Source organism: Kogia breviceps, chromosome 10, assembly GCF_026419965.1.
Source record: "Kogia breviceps isolate mKogBre1 chromosome 10, mKogBre1 haplotype 1, whole genome shotgun sequence".
Lineage (NCBI taxonomy): Eukaryota > Metazoa > Chordata > Mammalia > Artiodactyla > Physeteridae > Kogia > Kogia breviceps.
The window spans coordinates 85874413-85897113 of NC_081319.1; the positions used below are offsets into that span (position 1 = coordinate 85874413).

A 22701-nucleotide genomic window follows, 5' to 3' on the forward strand; every position below is an offset into this window, starting at 1 on the left:
TAGTCTTAGGACTAGAGTCACTCACCATATCCCTTGGGCTCACTGTTTCTTCTCAACTGTGGGGTGGCATTGAGGGTCATGGTGAGAGTGTAAGCCAGGCTCAGAGAGGTAATCTGCCCAAGGTCATACAGTTGGAATTCAAAGACTTTCTGATGCCAAGACCCACATTTATGCTGCTTTATAAATATTATTTATGCTGCCTTATAAGATACTGTCTCTGCGTTCTGCATGGCCAGTGCTGACTTGCTCTTTAGAACTCTCACTGTGGATGTGATTTGGAGAAGGGAATGGGGGGGGCGTGGAGGGAGGCTGTGGTGGGCAGCCAGGCAACATCACAGAACTGTGATCTAAATGATAGCAATGGCAGGGGGTGGAGACGTACAACAGATTCAAGAGAGATTAGAGGTGGCTGGTAGAAGGAAGGGATCACAGATGACATCTACGTTACCTGGGGGCCAGGTATTGAAGTCATTTATTTAATTATGGAACCCTAGAGAAGAGAAGAACACATTTAGAAGGGGGAGATATTAAGTGCAGCCTTTGATAACTGCCAAGTAGGGGATGGCCAGAGGGCTCTAAAGATCAAAATAGAAAAGAAAGTGAAATAAGAGTTTATTCTGTAAATAATTCCTGCCCACATTAGCAATCAGTATCTGTACTATTCATTTATAATTGAATTTAAACCTGCATTCTATTAATACTCTTGTAAGTGGGTATTTATAGATACCAGACATTCCATTGCTTGAAAGCAGAAACTAACCCACCTTAGTGATGTATTGGTATTTCACAAGGAATATCAGATTAATTAAAGGAAATAATGAACATATTTGAGCATCTGAGTGTGAAGTAAGTGAATCTGTTACTGTTATGCATGGCTTACACTTGCACCTCAGCATGTGCACAATTTCACACCTGTTGAAAGAATTCAAGCCTGACTACCTGCCATTCAGCCAGAATTGGAACAGTAAATGTTCGGGCGTGAAAGGAATGCAAGGTAAGACCCACAGAAATGAGGTGGGGTCCATCTTCTCTTTACCCACTAGACTAATTCATCGATACGAGACTTCAACACGAAAGAGTTCACATCATCCACTTTTTTCAAATATTTCTCCTTTGATTATCTATACTTATGACTTGAATACTGGACTCATTTAATCTCCTTAGTAGTTTTCAACATGGGCTTTACGTCAACTTTACTGCTATCCTTCTCTTTCTTCTCATAATGATTCTATTGTTACCCTGATTTGCTCCATATTGCCTCAGTTTTCTCAACTCTTTTGGCTTCTACTGCCAACGTCCACAGTCACAATAGGACACACCTTTCATTTCAATATTCAAAGAGACTGCTTCACCCACGGTTTTCCCTTTACAGAACTCTCCTTCTTCAGCATTCCTGCCTACACACAATCGGATGCAGTTACACCAATGCTCAGGTCTTCAGCCTCTGACACCTACATTTTGTTTAGATCATCCTAACATCATGGGCTCTGTTTTGATTTTCAACTATGGATTCAGTGCCATTCTATGGTTATTTTAATTTTCCATATAGATTATTACAAGATATTGAATATACTTCCCTGTGCTATACAGTAGGACCTTGTTGTTTACATACTTTATATATGGTAGTGTGTATCTGCTAATCCCAAACTCCTAATTTACCCCTCCCCCACCCTCTCCCCTTTGGTAACCATAAGTTTTCTATGTGTTTGTTTCTGTTCTGTAAATAAGTTCATTTGTATCCTATTTTAGATTCCACTTATAAGTGATATCATATTTGCCTTTTTCTGTGTGACTTACTTCACTTAGTATGATAATCTCTAGGTCCATCCATGTTGCTGTAAATGGCATTATTTCATTCTTTTTTTATGGCTGAGTAGTATTTCATTGTATATATGTACCACATCTTCTTCACCCATTCATCTGTCAATAGACATTTAGGTTGCTTCCGTGTCTTGGCTATTATAAATAGTGCTGCTATGAATACTGGTGTGCATGTATCTTTTTGAATTAGTTTTTTCTCCAGATATATGCCCAGGAGTGGGATTGCTAGATCATATGGCAACTCTATTTTTAGTTTTTAAAGGAATCTCCATACTGTTCTCCACAGTGGCTGCACCAATTTACATTCCCACCAACAGTGCAGGAGGGCTCCCTTTTCCCCACATCCTCTCCAACATTTGTTATTTGTAGACATTTTAATGATGGCCATTCTGACTGGTGTGAAGTGATAACTCATTGTAGTTTTGATTTGCATTTCTCTAATAGCAACGTTGAGCATCTTTTCATGTGCCTTTTGGCCATCTGTATGTCGTCTTTGGAGAAATGTCTATTTAGGTCTTTTTTGATTGGGTTTTTTGTTGTTATTGATTTGTATGAGCTGTTTGTCTATTTTGGAAACTAAGGCCTTGTCAGTTGCATCATTTGCAAATATTTTCTCCCTGTCCATAAGTTGTCTTTTTGCCTTATTGTTCCCTTTGCTGTGCAAAAGCTTGTAAGTTTGATTAGGTCCCATTTGTTTATTTTTGCTTTTATTTCTATTGCCTTGGGAAACTGACCTAAGAAAACATGGTTACGATTTATGTCAGAGAATGTTCTGCCTAGGTCCTCTTCTAGAAGTTTTATGGTGTCATGCCTTATATTTAAGTCTTTAAGCCATTTTATTTTTGTGTATGGTGTAAGGGTGTGTTCTAACTTTGTTGATTTACATGCAGTTGTCCAACTTTTCCCAACACCACTTGCTGGAGAGTATCTTTTCTCCATTGTATATTCTTGCCTCCTTTGTCGAAGATTAACTGACTGTAGGTGTAGGTTTATTTCTGGGCTCTCTGTTCTTTTTCATTGATCCACGTGTCTGTTTTTGCGCCAGTATGACACTGTTTTGGGGGGGTTTTTTTGCAGTATGCGGGCCTCTCACTGCTGTGGCCTCTCCCATTGCAGAGCACAGGCTCCGGACACGCAGGCTCAGCGGCCCTGGCTCATGGGCCTAGCCGCTGCATGGCATGTGGGATCTTCCTAGACTGGGGCACGAACCCGTGTCACCTAAATTGGCAGGCAGACTCTCAACCTCTGTGCCACCAGGGAAGCCCTATCACTGTTTTGATTACTGTTAGCTTTGCAGTATTGTCTGAAGTCTGGAAGGGTTATGCCTCTAGCTTTGTTATTTTTCCTCAGCATTGCTTTGGCAATTCTGGGTCTTTTATGATTCCATATAAATTTTAGGTTTATTTATTCTAGTTCTGTGAAAAATGTTAATGGTAATTTGATGGGGATTGTATTAAGTTCTGCCTGCATTTTAAAATGGCATTCTCTGGGGCTTCCCTGGTGGTGCAGTGGTTAAGAATCCACCTTCCAATGCAGGGGACACAGGTTCGAGCCCTGGTCTGGGAAGATCCCACATGTTGTGGAGCAGCTAAGCCCATGTGCCATAACGACTGAGCCTGTGCTCTAGAGCCCGCAAGCCACAACTACTGAGCCCATGTGCCACAACTACTGAAGCCCGTGTACCTAGAGCCTGTGCTCTGCAACAAGAGAAGCCACTGCAATGAGAAGCCCATGCACCATAATGAAGAGTAGCTCCCACTCACCGCAACTAGAGAAAGCCCCCACACAGCAACGAAGACCCAACGCAGCCAAAAAAAGAAAAAAAAATGGCATTCCCCAGAGAAAACTACCAGGAAAAAAAGAAAAGGAGGCAGGATTTCATTCTTTAAATGCACAAATTAATCCAATTCAACTAATAAAATATTTCCCACGTTTGATACCAAATTAGACCTAGAAAAAGATACCAATAGATTTCAACATTTTTACAGATCGTTTTTAACATTGTTACAAGTTTTTAAAACTCTACATAGATTTTTAAAAAGAAATATTAGTCATTTAATTAATAATTTCATTGTATACATACATCAGGTTTGCTTTGGGTACAATCTGATGTGTAGTTGTGATTTTTCTTACTAATGTCTGCATTGTATTTGTTTTACCTGCCTTAATCTGACATATTTGCATTATGCGCCAAGTAGAAATGGGCAACATCTCTCCGAAAATCCCCGAGTTCTAGAGAGGCACCTGGGTTACAGGCTCTGTGCAGGTGCCATGCATTGCTCATGGCTACATCAATCATGTAGCTCACCAAAACTGAGTACCATTTCTTGCCTCTTATTCTCACTCTATATTTGGAAATGATCTGTTCCATTTTAGCTACACCTTCCCTGCATTCATCATACAGTTTCACTATGGAAGGTTGACTTATCTGAGGGATCTCCTTGTCATCGGCAAAACAACATATCTCATTGACTGGCTCTATGCCAACAGCGTTGGAGCACAGACTGATAATACCATTGCCATGCCAATGACACAAAATTATCTCATCATTTTCTTCTACTCGGAAATCGAAATACCCCTTCTTCATTTTTTTCATATGTTCTGCACTCATCAGGGGACATTTTTCAGTCCTGTTCTCACGAATTGTTCCTGTTGCCCTCACCCCTTTCTTCTTCAAGGCTGACATCAATTTGACACTTGTAAAGAAGCTATCAAAACACAGGTGATAGGGATATTGACCTCTCTCTAAAAGAACATCAGCAAAATTCATCACTAGATTTCCACCTAAACCAAGATCAAGATCCTTACCTGCCATCACAGTTGACTCCTCTTGATAGGGCTCAAACCAAACCAGATAACCCTGTGTGGTTGTACCACACCAGACTTTATAGCCAATTCTAATAGGTTTCCCATTCAGGAATTGGTCACTATCAAAGCACTCACACATTGTCTTATCAAAACAATAGTATTCTTCAAGGGGAGCATACAGGAGAAAATTTTTATTCATTTGCTTTATGAGAGGCCTCAATTTTGTAAACTTATCATTTTGATCTAGGTGGCTATTATCTGCAAAATGCAGGTATGAGAAAATCAATTCAAATCTGTCCCTTCTGATTGAATCTCTAACCAGGTTCTGATCGGCATCAGACATTTCCCAATACATGCCCCTTCTGGGACGCCTCACAAGGCCACTCAAAAGCAGGACACCAAGCACACACCTCATTTCTTGAACTGTGACTTCCAAGTTGACATTTTTCTGAGAAGCATAATTATTGGTTTCACTGACAATCAAGTTGAATGTTTCATCATCAAAAAATAACTCAAAGAGCTCCACTGGGTTCAACTTTTCACTCTTGAGATTCAAAAGTCCAGAATCCAGTGCTGACCAGCTTGGAAAGTTGGGTTTAATGTCTCTTTTGGTCCAGCTCTTCTCTGGGATGCTTGACACCTTTGGTCTTTTTGGAGCAGGCTGAGTCTCAGGCTCGTCATCCTCTTCCACATCTGAATCACCAGAAAACGCGAGGCCTTGGAGCAGTTCACTCACTCGAGCTTTGTCTTTTTTTCTCCCTTTGCGGGTAATGTCTCCTGCAGCATATTCCAGGGATGAGATGTGCATCCGAGCCCACAAGTCAGCAGGGTGACGGTCCTTCAGAGTGTTCAAATGTGCAACTGTCCTTTCAGCAGGAACAGGGGTACTACAAGGGGCCTGGGGTACACAGTCTCTGGGAAAGAAAAAAGAACGTATGCTATACAAATTCTCAGTCTCATTCACTGATACAGGATAAATCCACTGATGCCTAAGGATTCTTTTGTGGGGAATACTTCCTTCTCACTCCTCATATTTCCATGGGGATGGCTTTGGCCAGACTGAACATTTCTGGCCTCTTCCCACTTCCCACTCACTCCTCATGACTTAACTAATCGTTGAATATGGGAGAGAACTGGGCTGTCCTCTTTAGAAGCCAGTTGCAGACATTCCTTGTTCCTTTTTCCCCCAAGATGGATCAGGAAGGCCTATGCGGGGGGAGGGTCTGCTGTCACTATGAGGCCACTTAGCTCTGCCTCTGAGCGGCTTTATCAGTCTAGCTTCTGTCAGTCATAAAGCAGAGGTTTCCGGAATCATCTGTTTTACTCCTGTGTCTCTATCAATTGGTTCTGAATTTGGACAAGGAAGTGGGTTGTTATTTACTGAGCCCCCTCACCTCTCACAGAATTTCTGAACATGGAACAATTTAGCCTCCCCTAGTTCTGCATTCATCGGTGGATGCACTGTTTCTGGGGAGAAACAAAAGAGAAACTCAAACTTATTGCCCTTGGACTGATTTTTATGCAGTTTTCAAGGAACTAGGCTAAAGTTACTAAGATGGAAAGTATTATTTTACACAAACTTTTTAATTCTAAAAATGTGCATTTCATTTACAAATGTCCTGTTGGTATATTTTAAATTAGACCAATTTAAGAAGACATAAGGGAGGAAAAAGCAGTGAAAAGAGTATGTTGTAATATAATTTACACGATATATATTTGTTTGCTTAGAGCATTTATCATCCTGGGTGTCTTTAATGTCTACATGTATGATCCATTCAGTAGATCCATCTTAGAGGTCCCTGACATCTTCAACTTCAGGGGCCCTCCTTGAATCCTGTCACTACACTGAACTTTCCACTGGTGAAACCTGAACTCCAAGAGCTCACTCTGTAGCCAATTTCTTTCACTCTAGCCTCCTCACACTCTTGTCCCACAACACCTGTTCTTCCATCTCACTCTGACTCCTCCGTTTCCTCCTGCTTTTACCTCCCTTCCTATTCTGTCTAGACCTCGTGAGCCGTCATCACCTTAGTCCTTCTCTTGCCAGGATCATCAATCGCCCTGCCCCACTGTCCTTCTGTAGTGGTGGACCAGCAAAATTCAGCACCAGATCAACCCCATCCTTAGTCTTCTCTGTTCCTCACTCAGGAGTGAGTAGTGCCAGAGAAATCAAACAGCGAGGTACACTGACACTGCTAAATATGATGGTCTCCAAAACTCAGCTAGTTACTCAACACTGCCCAGAAATCCTTCTCATGTCCTCTCGTTCCTTTCTTCCCTGTTCCCCACAACAGGTGTTTCATCACTCTTCTCAAATCTACCAGTCTATCTCCAAACATGACTTCTTTTCTTATTCCAAAGAGGACCCAGAATTTTTCAAGCAGAAACTTGCTCTTTAAAATGATCCTCTGGGACATCCCTAGTGGTCCAGCGGTTAAGACTCTGTGGTCCCAATGCAGGGGACCCGGGTTCGATCCCTGGTCAGGGAACTAGATCCCACGTGCCGTAACTAAAAGATCCTGCATGCCGCAGCTAAGACCCAGCGCAGCTAAATAAGTAAATAAATTAATAAAATGATCTTCTGTGGCTCCTGTGACTCTTCTCCTATCCTCTCTAGGCATTTGCATGTTCTTTCTCTGCCTCTCTCTGATCCACCTCCTCCTTAGCTGGTAAATTCCTGCTTACTCATCAGGGCTTGTTTCAAATGTTACCTCTTCTGGGAGGTCTTCTCCAGTATCCAGATCTATGTTGGGTCCTCTCCTGCATATGCTCTATCATAGGTACAGGGCACGTCATCATACTGCACTGTGTTCTGTGTTTTCTCATCTGCTGTACCCTCATGTGACTTACTGAAGGTAGGGTCTCTGTATTATACATGACTGAATATGAGTGGTAAAATGCTTGCTGAATGAGTGGGGATGTTGCTGGGGGCGCGGGGGCGGGGTACACTCAGTCTTTGACATCATGATGGAGCACCAAACCTAGAACATCCTATTCCTTCAGACTTCTTGTCACGAGAAACAGTAAGGTATCTTGATTCTCAGAGGCACTGTGAGTGATGGTTTCACTTACCTGATGTAAATGTACCTGACAGACACAACAGCAGGTTCCTATTCTCCAGTTATAACTGGGCTAAGTCAGTGTTCTTTCCCTTACTTTAGTGTAGCTTGGCTCAGACTTCACCAGCTTTATGAAAGATCTTACTTCTCTTCTTAGGCTTCAAGACATTTCTCTTTTAACTGAGATTTAGCTCCCTGTTTCCCTAACATGAACAAATTTCAATACGGAGAATCCTCATCCCCTGCCCTACTCTTCAGTGTAATTGTTGCACGCTGTTTCCTTTTTCTTCTTTTCTCATGTCTCCAAGGAGTTAATGGTCTCCCAGAACCCAGCCTTTGCTCATGACCCGGTCCCTCTCTTTCTGGTTAGGGTCCCTCTCTTTCTGGTTAGAAGCACCTATGCTAGACATTCATTCCACAACCAACACTCATTAAGCACCCACAACTATCTTTAATTTGTCCTTCGTCATCAGCTACTCTCCTTTTAATTCTTGCTCAGGATTCTCCTAATGGAGGTTGAAGATACCCTACCTGTCTTCCCTAAGTCCTCTTCCAGGTCTGATGATATTTCTTTCTTAACCATCATGGCAACAAACCTTACCTGCAGCCCTCATTCTCTTGTCTAAATCCTCTGCTTCTCTATCTTCTTCTCTTTCTGGCTTCAGTATCCGTAGCCCCACGACATAAGGGAGCTAGGGGAAGAGTGATCAGGCAAGGTGAACTAAGTCAGAGGATTCTTGGAGGCAACTATGTACCAACTGAAAGTTTTGTATAATTTTGATATACTGACAGGTCACCTCCTTGGCGTGGGACCTCCTATGATCACAGAAGTGAGTGTTACTCTTTCTGTATTATTCCAGGGAAGCAGGCTTTTACCAACTGGTTTCTCCGGTTTCATTTCAATTTCTTCTTACATCTGTAGGATTTGTTCTACTTAGGACCATGGACACTCACCTGTTGGGTATTCCTGAGACTTCAGCACCTTGTTCCATTTCTTCAGAAGTTTCTTGCTTTGTGTTAAACAATCCATCTTTAGTTACAACTTCTTCAGCTAAAATGTTAATAATTTAAATGTCATTTGTTGCCTGAATCTAGAAAAAACAATCTCTAGGGTAAGGAATAGGATGTTCCAAATTAAAACAAAGAATCAACAGGTATACCAGGAGTGCAGTCACAACAGTCCTAAAAATGTGGCAGAGTATGGGAAGATAATAAGAAAGGTCAATTTGCAGGGGAGAGTATCTAACAGGGCAAAACATATTTAAAGAAAATTATACATAGACAGTAGTGTTCACAGAGAGTGAAGAGAACTTCCTCTGAGGTAAAGAAGGGATCAGGTAGAGGTGTTTGTGGAACTTTCAGATATTAAGGGATGTCTGAAAATGACAAATTATATGGGACCCTTGAAAAGGGAAGAAAAAAGGGAGCAGAGGAGGAGATGTTGAGGGAATCATGATCGGAGAAGATAACAGCAAGAATCAGTAGTGATTAGCAACAGAAGAAGATAAGGGGATTGGGAGGGATTCAAAATGGCAGGGGCTGAGAGAAGTGTGGAAGCAGAGGCCAGAAGAAGGGGAAGGAATGGTGAGGGCATGTAGGAAATGTGGGTTCACAAGGGCCGAGTCAGGGTTAATTATGGGAAAGATGAGCACAGCTGGGGACCAGCCAGAGGCCTGTCCTTACCCATCAGACTGATGTTTGTAACCTCCTGAGCTGAGTTTCCATAGAGGTTCCTCTGGGCCAGACTCAGATGTGGCCAATCCTCTGGGACAAGGGCCTGGGCTGCTGCTTCCTCACTCTTCACTGATGTCTAAAAAGGCAAAAAATGGCCTCTTAGTCTTCACTGTGGTAAGGATAAGGGGTCCAGGTGTGAAGGGTGTTGAATACCACACTGCAGACCAGTCGTACCAAGCCAACCAGCAGGGCCCTGCTCTCTCTGAAGGTCTGAGGGATGACTGTCCTGCCTCTCTCTCAGCTTCTGGGGGTTGTCTGCAGTCCTGAGTGTTCCTTGGCTGGTAGATGCATCACTCCAGTCTCTGCCTCTGCCATCACATGGCCTTCTCCCTGTGTGTCTCCCTGTCTTCACATGGCCTTCTTATAAGGACATCGACCATTGGATGCTGGGCCCACCCTCCTCCAATAGGACCTCATCTTAACTTGATTACGTCTACAAAGAATCTATTTCCAAATCAGATCACAGTCATAGGTACCTGGGGTTAGGACTTCAATATATCTTTTCGGGATACAATACAAGCCATAACTTCATCTTAGCTCTACTTCAATTAATGTTATTTTTCTCTTTCTCTGGCTGGTCTGTCATTATTCGACTCAATGCTAGTTTCATTCTACTGTCCACCCACATCTCTGCCCTTTCATTTTCCTAGCCTTTTGATCTTCTTATTCCTCCTGAATTCAAACCTAATGATTACACATCAGTGCAAACGTTTAACTACTTTGTTATTTCTTGGTGTGATCATGTCCAAACGTTTGCATTTTTGAAATACTTTTTAAAAAAATAAATTGCTTTTTGTTTCTCCATTATATAGCATTTTAGATAATTATATTGATTTAAATACACATATAGGTAAGTTTTACTTGCTATACATTTCTTTTCAGGAAGGTGAAGTATTTGTTAAGAACAGGAAGCAGTGGGTCTGATAGGATTAAGAATGAATTAAAAGCCACAGAGTGAGGAAAGGACTCCATGAAGACCCTGTTTTTGAGGAAACTGACTCAGCAGCAGAGGACTTAAATAGGAGACTTAAATATTTTTTAACTAAAGGACTAGGAAAATGATTGGACCACTAAGAGAATAAGGGGGGAAAAAAACCAAGAGTCTATTTTGTGAAGAAGATGTGAAGTTTTGCCGTGGATACATAGAATTTCCATTATCATCACCAAATATTAATTGGGTATGTGCAGAACACTGGGACTATAAAGTAACGTGAGGAAGAGTACTGCTTCTCAGACTGGGGAGAGAAACCAGAGACCCCCTCAAAAGATAAGACATCAGTCACTGAGCATCAAATGAGTAGAGGCACTTTCTGAAACCAAGGGCCCAACTCTGCCCCTTATTCTCATAACGTGAGATTTGGATGTGCCGCCTACATACGGTATGGAGTGAGGCCACTGCATGTGCTCTATGTGAGCTCCCTGGATGAGGCATAACTGGTCTGCGATATTCTGTGACAAGGTGAAGGCAGAGGGACTGCGCCACCTGAAAGCCTCCCAGGGTGAGCAATGTCAGCCAAGAGAAGGGCAAGGGATAGGTGGTCGAGGGAAGGAGGGCTGCTACTGAGGTTCGCATAGCCCGGGCACCATGCTCACCTGGGACCTGGCTGAGTTAAAACCTGGTACTGCTGCCTGGCCTCTGGGATTCTCTTCCTGGGGAGGGGCTGGTCCCTGGGGAGCAAGCCCTGTGGAAGGAGGAGAAAAGAGTTCTGAATGAGACACAATGGCTTTTAGGAGAGAGCCCTTTGTGGGGGACCCAGACCCCAAATCTTCTTATGTTTGTTAAACATCCAGGAACTAAGACACAGATCTTATGGTAGAACATCATATCTGCTTTCATTCTGTCAGAATTCTAAAATTCTAAACCTTTAGGGTCCCTACCCACAAAATAAGTGGTGTTTATGAACTCATGAGGTGCTCTACAGTGATGCACTTTCACATTCATAGAGAAAAATTAGAAATCATTGATGAAAATAAGGAGAGGGAAGGCAGAACTTGGTGATAAAGGAAACATTAACCAGAGATCAAAGAAGAAAAGAAGTGGAGAACATAGAGAGAAGGCAAAGGGGAAAAAGGAAAGCAGATAAGAGGAAGAGGAAAAGAGAAAATGAAGATACAAAAAATAGAGTTGATAATGGGGGAGGCAATGTATGGGGGGAGGCAGGGGGTAGATGAGAAATCTCTGTACCTTTCTTCTAATTTTGCTTAACATAAAACTGCTCTAAAAAAATTAAGTCATACAAGTACACCTGAAACTAACACAACATTGTAAATCAACTGTACATCAGTAAAAAAAAGTCACACACACACAAAAATAGTCATATATACATACATAGAAGGGATGCTAACCATGAGCTAGGAGAACTTTTGAGAATCTGCCACACTGGAAACTGTAACAATAATTCAGACAGTCATAATGATTGCAAGGTGCCAGGCACTGCACTGTTACTTAAAAAGATTCTTTCGGGGCTTCCCTGGTGGTGCAGTGGTTGAAAGTCCACCTGCTGATGCAGGGGACACGGGTTCGTGCCCCGGTCTGGGAAGATCCCACATACCACGGAGCGGCTGGGCCCATGAGCCATGGCCGCTGAGCCTGCGCATCCGGAGCCTGTGCTCCGCAACGGGAGAGGCCACAACAGTGAGAGGCCCGGGTACCGCAAAAAAAAAAAAAAAGATTCTTTCCAATTCCTTATCTGTACAATGGGGAGAACACAGTCTACTTTACAAGGTTAATGAAGATTGAGGTAACATAAAAACTCTCTGTAAAAGCCCTCTGTAAATTGTAAGACCCCACACAAGGTAATGTATCACTGTTTTTCAAGATGGCAACAATATAAGGAGCCCAAAATTACTAAATGAAGAGCACAGGGGATAATTATAACCCAAAATATAACATAGAACATAGTACACTTTTCCTTGCTCCAGACACAGTGGATCACTGTGGAATCTTTTTGTTGCTGTTGTTTCATATCTAGAGCAAATAAGCCTTGCTAGGAAAATAAAATAGCCTTGCCCCTGATTCACTGTTACTACCTTACCTCCCCACAATGCATATATGCCAAACAGCCAACAGCTTAAAAAGCACAGTGTAAAGCAGGTCTGCTGTCAGAGAAAGGGCTAAGCTGAGGAGGGGCAGGATGGCAAGAGAGAATGGAAGGGGGCAAGGGTATAATGCAGTGAGGAAAGAGATCAACACAATGGGAAATTTGAGAAAGCAAAGGTCAGATCAGACTCTGTTTGCCTCTTATAATCCTCCTGAGGTGGAAAAGCATTAGGGTTAAGCCTGGGAAGAAGGCGGAGGAATGTTTTCAAACATATTAAAGCTCACTACAAATACCACACTGATCTGTTACTCTATATCTCTGCCAAAGACAGAACAAGAGAAAATGGGCTTAAGTTGCAATGAATAAAATGATCTCAAGGTCTTTTCTACTTCTCCATCAACATATCGAAAATTTAACAATGTGTCTGACCCTAAGAATCAATCACATTTGAGCATTAAGAGACTGGCAAAAATAAAGTACTCAATAGTTTTCATTTTAAATCTAGTGTTCCATGACAGGTGAGAATGAAATACTATATACACACAAATAACACTCACTGTAAATCATATTTTTGATTTTAAAAAAAGGCTTCAATGGTACCCAACTTTTTAATGATAAAGTCCAAACCTCCTGGTTTGAATTTAAACCACTTAAAATGGCCCCAACTGACCTTCCCATTCCCCCCACCCACTCTTTCCCCTAAACAAACCCCACCCTCCTGTCACGCTGGTTGACTTATTACCCCATTGAAAATACTAGCAGGAGAGGAGGGAATGCAGGTAGCCTGGGAAACTGATCTTCAGTTCATTTGGTCGCAGGTATCCTGGAGAAATGTGCTTGGGTTATGACTATTAGGCAGGGAGGCCCTTAGCCAGAGTCTCCAGAATATTTGGAAGGGCCTGAGAGAGTATAAAAAGCCCTTGAGAATGACAGGGTGTGCTTCCTAAAAGACCACAGAGCATCCTGATTACACACGCCACAGCAGTGGAGCATCGCACGAGGACCTAGAGAACCGAAGAAGACCCCCCTCCGCCCAGTAGATGCTGCTGGAGTCCAGTTCTGTGAGCCAGCTCATGCTCACACGGAAGAATCTTATATCCTATGACTGCTGTTATCTTTCTGTCAATTACCATCACCATTCTGACAAGTACCTCCATTCTTCATTACCCCCTCCCCCTCCACAGTCAAAATGAGAAGAAACTGATTTCGGCAGATGCATGTTCATCATCTCACAGGTAGATGGGAATGCTCACCCATGCCTCCTCCACTGCAAATCCTCATCTATCAAGGCTCAATGCAGGCTCATGCCTCCAGGAAAGCTTTCCCAACCCCAGGGCCGTAAGGCTCCCTACCACCTCTAAACTTCTTCACGTAAAACATTTGGGCTTCATGTCATGGTGGTTTTTAATAACCAAAGAAATAAGACAGAACCATCAGTCAAGTAAGTAGGGAAATATCAAATTCTATTTATGCTCCAATGGGTAAATATCACAAGTAATCTGAGCCTCATACATTTTCTTTTATCTCCCTTGACTGTTCTCATATAATTTATTATATGAACCATTTCTTCTGCACTTAATATCAAAATATCAATATTCACAGATCACCAATGTGGTGACTGTAAACCAATGTGGTAAATCATGAAGTTGTGTGCGTCATTTTGTACGCCTTTTCTAAGGAAGAGAGTTAATCCTTTTCAGTAAATTCTGGGGGAAAATGATAGCATCCCTCACCACAAAGGTTAAAAAACATTGCACTACAGAGTTCTGAGTTCTCCGTTTTGAACGATCTGTATACTTCTGTGTGTTCTCAAGCCATCTGCAAACTGGAGGCCGCAGACTTTGCCTTCTTTGCATGGCCTATCTTACTGCACACAGCTGAAATATAACCAGTAGCTGGGATGGATACGGAAAGTGAGAGAGCTGTGCACACAGGAGGGTACACTCCAAGTGCAGGAAGGAGAGAAACTGTTTAAACCTAAAGCTGTATGTAAATTACTAAAAGATTAGAGGCAGGGAGGCTACTGAAGAAAATGTTACCATGGGAAAAAGATAAATTTATGGAAAGCTACCCAGTAAATATTTAGAAATGTGGAGTAGAGATATATATAGTAAAGAGAGAATCTTGGTCAGAAGGTCACATGACTTAACTCTGCCTCTGTTGACCCCGGTCAAGTCACTTAAACTCTGAGCTTTGGTTTTCCTAACTATTAAGGGTGTTGGATGAGAAGATCTTAGACTTCTAACATATTACAATTCCAAATGTTTTTAAAAGTTTGCTTAGGTATAGGGCTAACAACAAAAACAAAAACAAAAACAAAAACCACCCCACAGATAAACAAGCTTTTACTTAGAAGGCCATGCACCTGCCAGCGGCCTGCTCCCAGTGTCTTTACTAAACTCACCCTCCGGCACTCACCACTCACTTCTTGGGCGACCTCTTGGTGGGGCTCTGGGGGTTCACACTTCAAGGTGGTTACCCCAGGCAGTAGCTGGGGCCTCTGACACTCCAAAGATGTTCCTTGATATTGTGTCACTGGTAGGTGCATGTCCTGTCCCTGAGTGTAGACAGAAACCTGGGGACAAAAGGTTCACTTTGTAAAGGCATCCTGGGGTGGGAGGGAGACGCAAGAGGGAGGAGATATGGGGATATATGTATACATATAGCTGATTCACTTTGTTATACAGCAGCAACTAACACAACACTGAAAAGCAATTACACTCCAATAAAGATGTTAAAAAAGAAAAGAAGGCCTTCCCTGGTGGCGCAGTGGTTGAGAATCCGCCTGCGGATGCAGGGGACACGGGTTTGTGTCCCGGTCCGGGAAGATCCCACATGCCGCGGAGTGGCTGGGCCCATAAGCCATGGCCGCTGGGCCCGTGCGTCCGGAGCCTGTGCTCCGCAATGGGAGAGGTCACAGCAGTGAGAGGCCCGCATACCACCAAAAAAAAAAGAAAAGAAAAGGCATCCTGGTGGGAACTGGACAGAACAGCAGTTAGGGATATCCTCAAGGGAACACCAGACAAGCTCCATTTAATCCTTAAGCAGCAGCAAGTAAGACAGAGTAGCAAGACAGAGACATTCACTGATTTGGCAAATATGGACTGAATGCCTACTAAAAGCCAGACTCTGTTCTACGTGCTGGGGATATAGTGGCAAAGAAGAGACACAAGACAGGCAAAGATCCCTGCCTAGAAAAACAAAACAAAAACCCAGATGGATGCTTAACTAGGGGGTGGAAGTTCAATGAGAAATAGGATATGTACACTGTCTCAAAATGTCTCCCACAAATTTCTTATTAATTACAAAGGAGAAAATGGTAACTTTATAGTACAGAAATCTGACAGATACCACCTTAACCTCATCAGTAATGGGACAATCCATCACCATGTGCCTCCTGATGTGATGCACTGAGGAGAGCACGATGTCACTTCTGTGGTATTCCAGCCAAAATGCACAACGTGGGTCTTATGAGAAAATACAAGGCAAACCCAAATTGAGGGGCATTCCAAAAATAACTGGTCTGTACTCTTCAAAAATGTCATTGTTATGACAAAGGAAGACTGAACAACCTTTCCAGATCTAAGAAGACTGAAGAGACGGCAACTAAATGTAATGTGTGATGCTGGACTCTAACCTGGATTGGGGCAAAATTGTCATAAAGACTACTACTGGGCTATCATGGATGTATCTAAACAAGGACTACTGTTGAGATGAGAGTATCATAAAAATTTTAATTTCCCAAAACTTGATAGTATGTATTCTGGTTATACAAGAGAATATCTTTCTTCTTCAGAAATACACACTGAAGTGTTTAGAGATAAAGGGGTATGGTATCGCCAACTAACTCCAATCTCAAATGGTTCAAGAAAAAAAATGTGTGAGCCTGTGTGTGTGTGTGTATGTGTACACACATATACGTACGTATACAGAGTGAGAGAGGGAGCACGTGCTCGCACACGAGAGGGGCACATCGTGTAACAAATGTTAACAACTGGTGAATCTGGGTGAAGAGTACACAGTAGTTCTCTGTACTACTCTCCCAAAACTTCTATAAGTTGTAAATTACTTCAAAGTAAAAAGTTAAAGCTTAACAGACAAATGTTCGCCATTACTTCTCCCAGGCCACCACGCACATTCTCTTCCCACCTGCTGTCCTGAGTCTCCTGTGTCTTTCTCTAGTTTCTCCAGCACTGTCACTGCATCCTCCCCACTCTCCAGAGGATACGCCTGCACCCAGGCCTGGAGCTCCTGGGGCAGGATGGTCAGGAACTGCTCCAGCACCAGCAGCTCCAGGATCTGCTCCTTGGTGTGGGTCTCCGGCTGCAGCCATTGATGGCAAAGTTCTTGGAGCTGGGCCAGAGCCTCCCGGGGCCCGGTTACCTCCTGGTAGCAGAACTGCCGGAAGCGCAGGCGGCAAAGCTCCAGAGTGTGGGAGCTGCTCTCCTGTGAGCTGCACATCTGCTCCCATGTGGGATCTTCCTCCTTCACTTTCACAAGGCTGTCTCCATTCTCAGGAGCGGGGCCTGGTGAAGCTTCATCCATGTTGACCTTAAAGGCTAGAAAAAGGTTCACTTAGTTGACGTCTATGCTCCAGAAATGTTTTTCCAAATGTATATCTGAAGCATGAGAATTGATCAGTAACATAAAAATTATAAGAGCTTCAAAACTCTATGTAACGGGCTTTCCTGGTGGCGCAGTGGTTGAGAGTCCGCCTGCCGATGTAGGGGACACGGGTTCGTGCCCCGGTCCGGGAAGATCCCACATGCCGCGAAGCGGCTGGGCCCGTGAGCCACGGCTGCTGAGCCTGTGTGTCCGGAGCCTGTGCTCCGCAACGGGAGAGGCCACAACAGTGTGAGCCCTGTGTACCGCAAAAAAACAAAACAAAACAACAACTCTATGTAACATACTTATATTTTTGTCCCCACTCTACATGATGCTCAAAAACTGGGCCTGCTTGCCAATATTATCAGTGAAATTAATCAGAAGTCTACCTTGAATCCTAAGGGAGTTGAGCCCAGAGGTAAGGGATGTAAGGTAAGGGATACCAGGGAAGAAGGGCTAACAATAAGAATGCTTGAGCAGCTTATAGGGGATAATTTGATCCATGGAGGAGCCAGACGGCTGCCTTTATGGACAGATTAATATACTCTTAAAGTTCATCTATCTTTACATTTTTCTCACAGAATACTACACCTTAATGTAGGTGAGGTAGACTGTTTCCAAAGCCTCCATCCCCAAAAACCTGTTATGATGAGATTTTGTCACTTTTCTCATGAGGTGGAGTCTACTTTTCCTTCCCTTGAGTCTGTGCTAACCTGTGACTTGTTTTAACTAATAGAATATGGCAGAGATGACAGTGTAAGAAGAAATGCTCTTGTAGTGCCAGACACACAGCCATGAGACTTCCATGCCGTGAGAAAGCCCAAGCTAACCATGCAGAGGTCACGTGGAAGAGAACCACAGAGCCGGAGCTGGAGCCCAACTGGGCCTAGTCCCCAGCTGACTGACCAGCAGCCACATGAGTAACTCCAGTAATACTGCCCAGTCAATCCATAGAATCCTAAGAATAAGCTGAGGTTGTTTTAAGCCACTAAGTTTGGGGCTTTATTTTTTTATGTAACAATAGATAACAAATAGTGGAAATACTTCAACTTCTGTCTTCTCACTTGTTCCTTTTGTGATCTCAATTAATCAAAATTCAGTATGTCTCTATTCTAAGAATACTTAAATCTCTGTCTGGCTCTGACTTGCCTTTCATATTCCAAACTCACATCTTGGGCCTTTCCTGCACTGTAATTTCAACACATCCCAAACTGAAATCAGAGTCCCCTCAAAGCTGCACTCACTCTGTATTTTTCAGTTTCTATTGGCATCACCACCACCTTCCACGCATTCAGGCTCAAAACCAGCTTACATATATTATATATAATCACCCTAAGTCCAGTCAATTCTTCATCCACAACGCCTCTTGCAGCCATTCCTTCATTTTTACTCCTGCTTTAAGATTTACATTCACTATTACAATAATTTTCTGTGTGGTATTCCTGCCGCACCACACACTCCACCATCACTGGATTGATATTTCCTAAAGCACAATTTGAAACATATTCGACACACCTGTCCCATCAAAAAGCGGGTTTCAACTGCTCCTAGTTGAACGAAATTCAAACTTCCCAGGATCTGATCTTAACTGAGTTTGACTTGTGTGTTTGTCACTTGATAAACATTTATCGAGCACGTCATTTTCCAAGCATAACACTTACCCCATAATAAAAGACATAGACCCTACCTCCAAGAAAGCCATCGTCTTCCCAAATGCCTCGTAACACTGCCAGCTGATACTCAGATTTGTTCCACCAATCTTGTACTTTATGGCCACGACCAGTGTTCTAACGGTATATTCCCAAGGCCCCATGCAAATGCCACCCCCAAACCTAATGTACAGTCTTCTGAGCCACTCAGGTGGAGGGTGTTCCTATGGAAAAGTGAGCCCAAACCTGCCTCACCAACCCATTTCCTTCTCCAACCCGCATTACAGATCACACCCCGCATCACCACCACCACCACCACCCCTGCCCCTTGAGGACAGGGGTTTATCTTTGCATGTCCTCAGCGAGCCCGGGCTTACCTGGTACAACGAATACTGGCGGACGTCTTGCCGGAGGCACGTAGATGTACTGGGATGTCGGTAGCCGGGACCTGCGACGGGCCCAGAACGCATCTTACTACGATTGCCCCCCAGCTCCTAGCGCTTGGCATATAGCGGGCACTCGGTGAGTGTCTAATTGCTGGTTAACGGACCAAAAGTTCAAGGAACATGCACAACGAAGCCGTGGCCGACCCAGTTTATAGCCCCACCGGAGGGCGGAGGCCCGGCTCTCCACAGTCGGGAGGAGCCAGCCGCCTGTCCCCGCAGGGCCCGGGCGTGTGCCGCTTCCTGCCGTCGGGACTCGGGGGCAGATTTCCCCTCCCGCCGCGCGGGCAGCCGAACCTCAGCCCGGCCAGCTCCATGCCTCTCTAGGAATGCAGCCGCGCGTCTCACTGGTGCGCCTGGCGGACCCCCCGCAGCCACCGCCCGCCCTGCTGTTGCTGAGTCCCCACCAGGCCATGAGGATGTTCCCAGCCTGCCCCTCATTTTTGCAATCATTTCAATTAAAAACCAACTAGATGATGAAGACAAAACTGAGTTTGTCTTTAGAGTCCTCACAGGCTGCTGGGGGAACAGATGAATAAAGATTACAATACAGCAAGCAGCACAAATTTTAAAAACAAATATACAGATGATATATGTACAATTAAAACACAAGGTGCATAGAAACTATAAAATGAAAAGTATCCCACTCCCCAGAGTTAACCACTGTTAATATTTTGTGTATATCTTCCCAGGACGCTAACAGCCACACAGTAGCACTCATCAAATATCTGTTTAATAAGTATGTACTTTAAACCACCTCTGGCATCACAATATAATTTTGCACCTTATCTTTTTCAGTTAAGAAAGCTTGGAGATCTTTCCATACCACTTTATCTTTTAAGAGCTAATTAGTATTCCATTGTTCGGGTTAATTTACTTAACTATTCCTACTATATTTTTTCTTTGTTAAGTAGAGAACACCACTGAATATCTTCACATGGTTTTATGAGTATATTTCTAGGGTAAATACTACACACTGAAATTTGTCAAAGGGCATGTGCATTTAAATTTTGATATACAGCTCCCTTATTTAATTTTTAAGGGCACTGCTGTTTAAGAGTAAAAGGAGAATCTAATAGAATAATTCAGCCAAGGTGAACATGGCGGTTCAAAATCGGAATTAACATGTTATTTACCAACCAATTAACATGTGAAAAGACTTCCAATTTTGACAGTAAAACTACTCTTTAAAAAGCAGACCCAGGGACTTCCCTGGTGGTGCAGTGGTTAAGAATCTGCCTGCCAATGCAGGGGACCCTGAAGATCCCACATGCCGCGGAGCAACTAAGCCAGTGCTCCACAACTGCTGAACCTGCGCTCTAGAGCCTGTGAGCCACAACTACTGAGCCCACATGCCACAACTACTGAAACCCATGTGCCTAGAGCCTGTGCTCCGCAACCAGAAAAGCCACTGCAATGCGTACCGCAAGGGCAACGAAGAGCAGCCCCCGCTCGCCACAACTAGAGACAGCCCGCGCGCAGCAACGAAGACCAACACAGCCAAAAATTAATTAATTAATTAAAAAAAAATTAGACCCAGACAGATATGGCTGATCAGTAGAAGATACTGCTGCAATACAGTTAGTCTTCCTGGACTTCTGCTCTCTGAAAAGATTTTTAACTGCCTTTTAGGGTGTCTAGGATGTCTTACATTGCAAGCAAAACCCCAATCAAGATCTGTTATAACATTTGCCCTTTGTTCAATGTTTCTATAATTTTCAGGAATAAATAAGGAAAACACGTTATTTAAATATATCTGTATCCAAACTTTTGCCCAGGTGGTTATGGATCTGCCCCAGAGTACAGATGAGAACACTACCTCCTTTGGAACTGTAAGGAAGAATTAGGTTAAGGTGTCAATGAACTTAGAATGCTTATAATACCTATACTATGGAATCATCATGAAAAGAGAAAGTCAAAATAAATTTTCCAGATATTTAAGGTATATATCAATTCTTCATACTTTGAATCTTTTAATTATCTTTGCTTTTTAATGAGAATAATAAAGATATTCCATATTCTTTCCTTAAACTGAACAGAATCAAATAGATTTAAACTACGACATAGAGCTAAATGTTTAGGTACTAACCTCAGCACACCCCTCAAAACTCTTGGAAAAATCCCTGTTATCAACTTAATTTTACTCATAAAGGCAGAATAAAGACACATACCTTTACGGTTTCCTAAGCAATGGAACATGACTGACTTTCCATAAAATTCTTTAATTTCTCAAAAAATTACAGCTGCTTCTCCTGCTGATTTGGTCCTCCTCCAGATAATGGTATTAACTGTTGCTCTGGTCAGCTTGCACCCACTCAGATCTGAGTGGGAAGTGGATCAAAGACTCCTAAGTGCCAGGCACCTCCCTGGTGGCACAGTGGTTAAGAATCTGCCTGTCAATGCAGGGGAACTGGGTTTGATCCCTGGTCCAGGAAGATCCCACATGCCGTGGAGCAACTAAGCCCACGCCTGGAGCCCGTGTTCCGCAGCAAGAGAAGCCACCACAATGAGATGCCCACTACCGCAACAAAGAGTAGCCCCCTCTCCTCAACTAGAGAAAGCCCGCATGCAGCAATGGAAGACCCGACGCAGCCAAAAATAAAAATATATCTATATAAAAGGCCCCTAAGTGCCTATTTCAGCCTTCATTCTCCCCTTTACTCTTAGTGACAGAAGCCTGATTTTCAGCTGGGCATTCTGCAACCCAGAATAAGACATATTTTCCAGCTTCCCTTTTCTAACATTTGGCCTATGTCGGGAAGGCTGCTTAAAGGGAGTTGACTGACCGGGAGGAGTCTCTTTTGTCCTTCTGCCTTTTGTCTACATTTTGCATGTGATGCCTGGAGCTTCAGCAACCATCAAGGATCATATGATGACCTTAAGGAATGATGGCATGAAAGGCAGAGGCTGGGTTCCCTAGTGATGTCATGAAACCACCTTACCAGTGCTGGACTGCTGTCTCTGGCCTTTTCTATTTAAGAGAAAAACGAACTTTTATTATATCATTCCCACTTTTTTTAAAAAAACTATATGCAGCTGAACAAAAACCTCAGCAAAACATGAGGGCTCACCAGTCTTCGCACTCATGTGACAGAGTCAGAAGTACCCCAAGCAGCTACCACCAATCAGCAACTGATGTTTATCATCCTGGTGATATATTCAGAAGTGGACTTCCCTAAGCTTAATATTCTTCATCATTACCATGACATTTTGGCATTCACAACATGAAGATCATGATCTCTTCCAAGCTGATTTTCTGATTTGACTTTCAAAATTCCAGAACAAGCAGCATTTTAAAATTCTGTCCTCAGTATTAAAGGAAAAAAGTCCAATTTCTTTCCCCATTTATTGAAGTTTCTATGCAGCAGCTACTATACTGACACTGGAGTTATGAAGTAAGACAGCTGCTACTTGGATTAATTCAGCCTGGTTCATTCAAATGGCTTATGAAATCTCTTCCATAATCTAAATAAAACCTTACTCTCTAACTTGAATCAATGAGGTATTATGGCAGGGATGGGGCTGCGAAATGGTAAAAGAA

General features: G+C 43.1%; 1 protein-coding gene across 1 annotated transcript in view; it reads right to left on the bottom strand.

Moving 5' to 3' along the window:
- Positions 1 to 3678: 3678 nt before the first annotated feature.
- Positions 3679 to 22701, bottom strand: part of PGBD1 (piggyBac transposable element derived 1) — a 54239-nt gene continuing 35216 nt past the window's right edge. Inside the window, exons 10-16 of the mRNA XM_059075421.2 lie at positions 19095 to 19165; positions 16613 to 17022; positions 14882 to 15038; positions 11016 to 11104; positions 9372 to 9498; positions 8643 to 8739; positions 3679 to 5543 (exon numbers count right to left, since the gene is read on the bottom strand). Of these exons, the coding sequence (XP_058931404.2) occupies positions 3986 to 5543; positions 8643 to 8739; positions 9372 to 9498; positions 11016 to 11104; positions 14882 to 15038; positions 16613 to 17022; positions 19095 to 19165 (2509 nt within the window). The 3' untranslated portion in view covers positions 3679 to 3985. The remainder of the gene's footprint in view (positions 5544 to 8642; positions 8740 to 9371; positions 9499 to 11015; positions 11105 to 14881; positions 15039 to 16612; positions 17023 to 19094; positions 19166 to 22701) is intronic.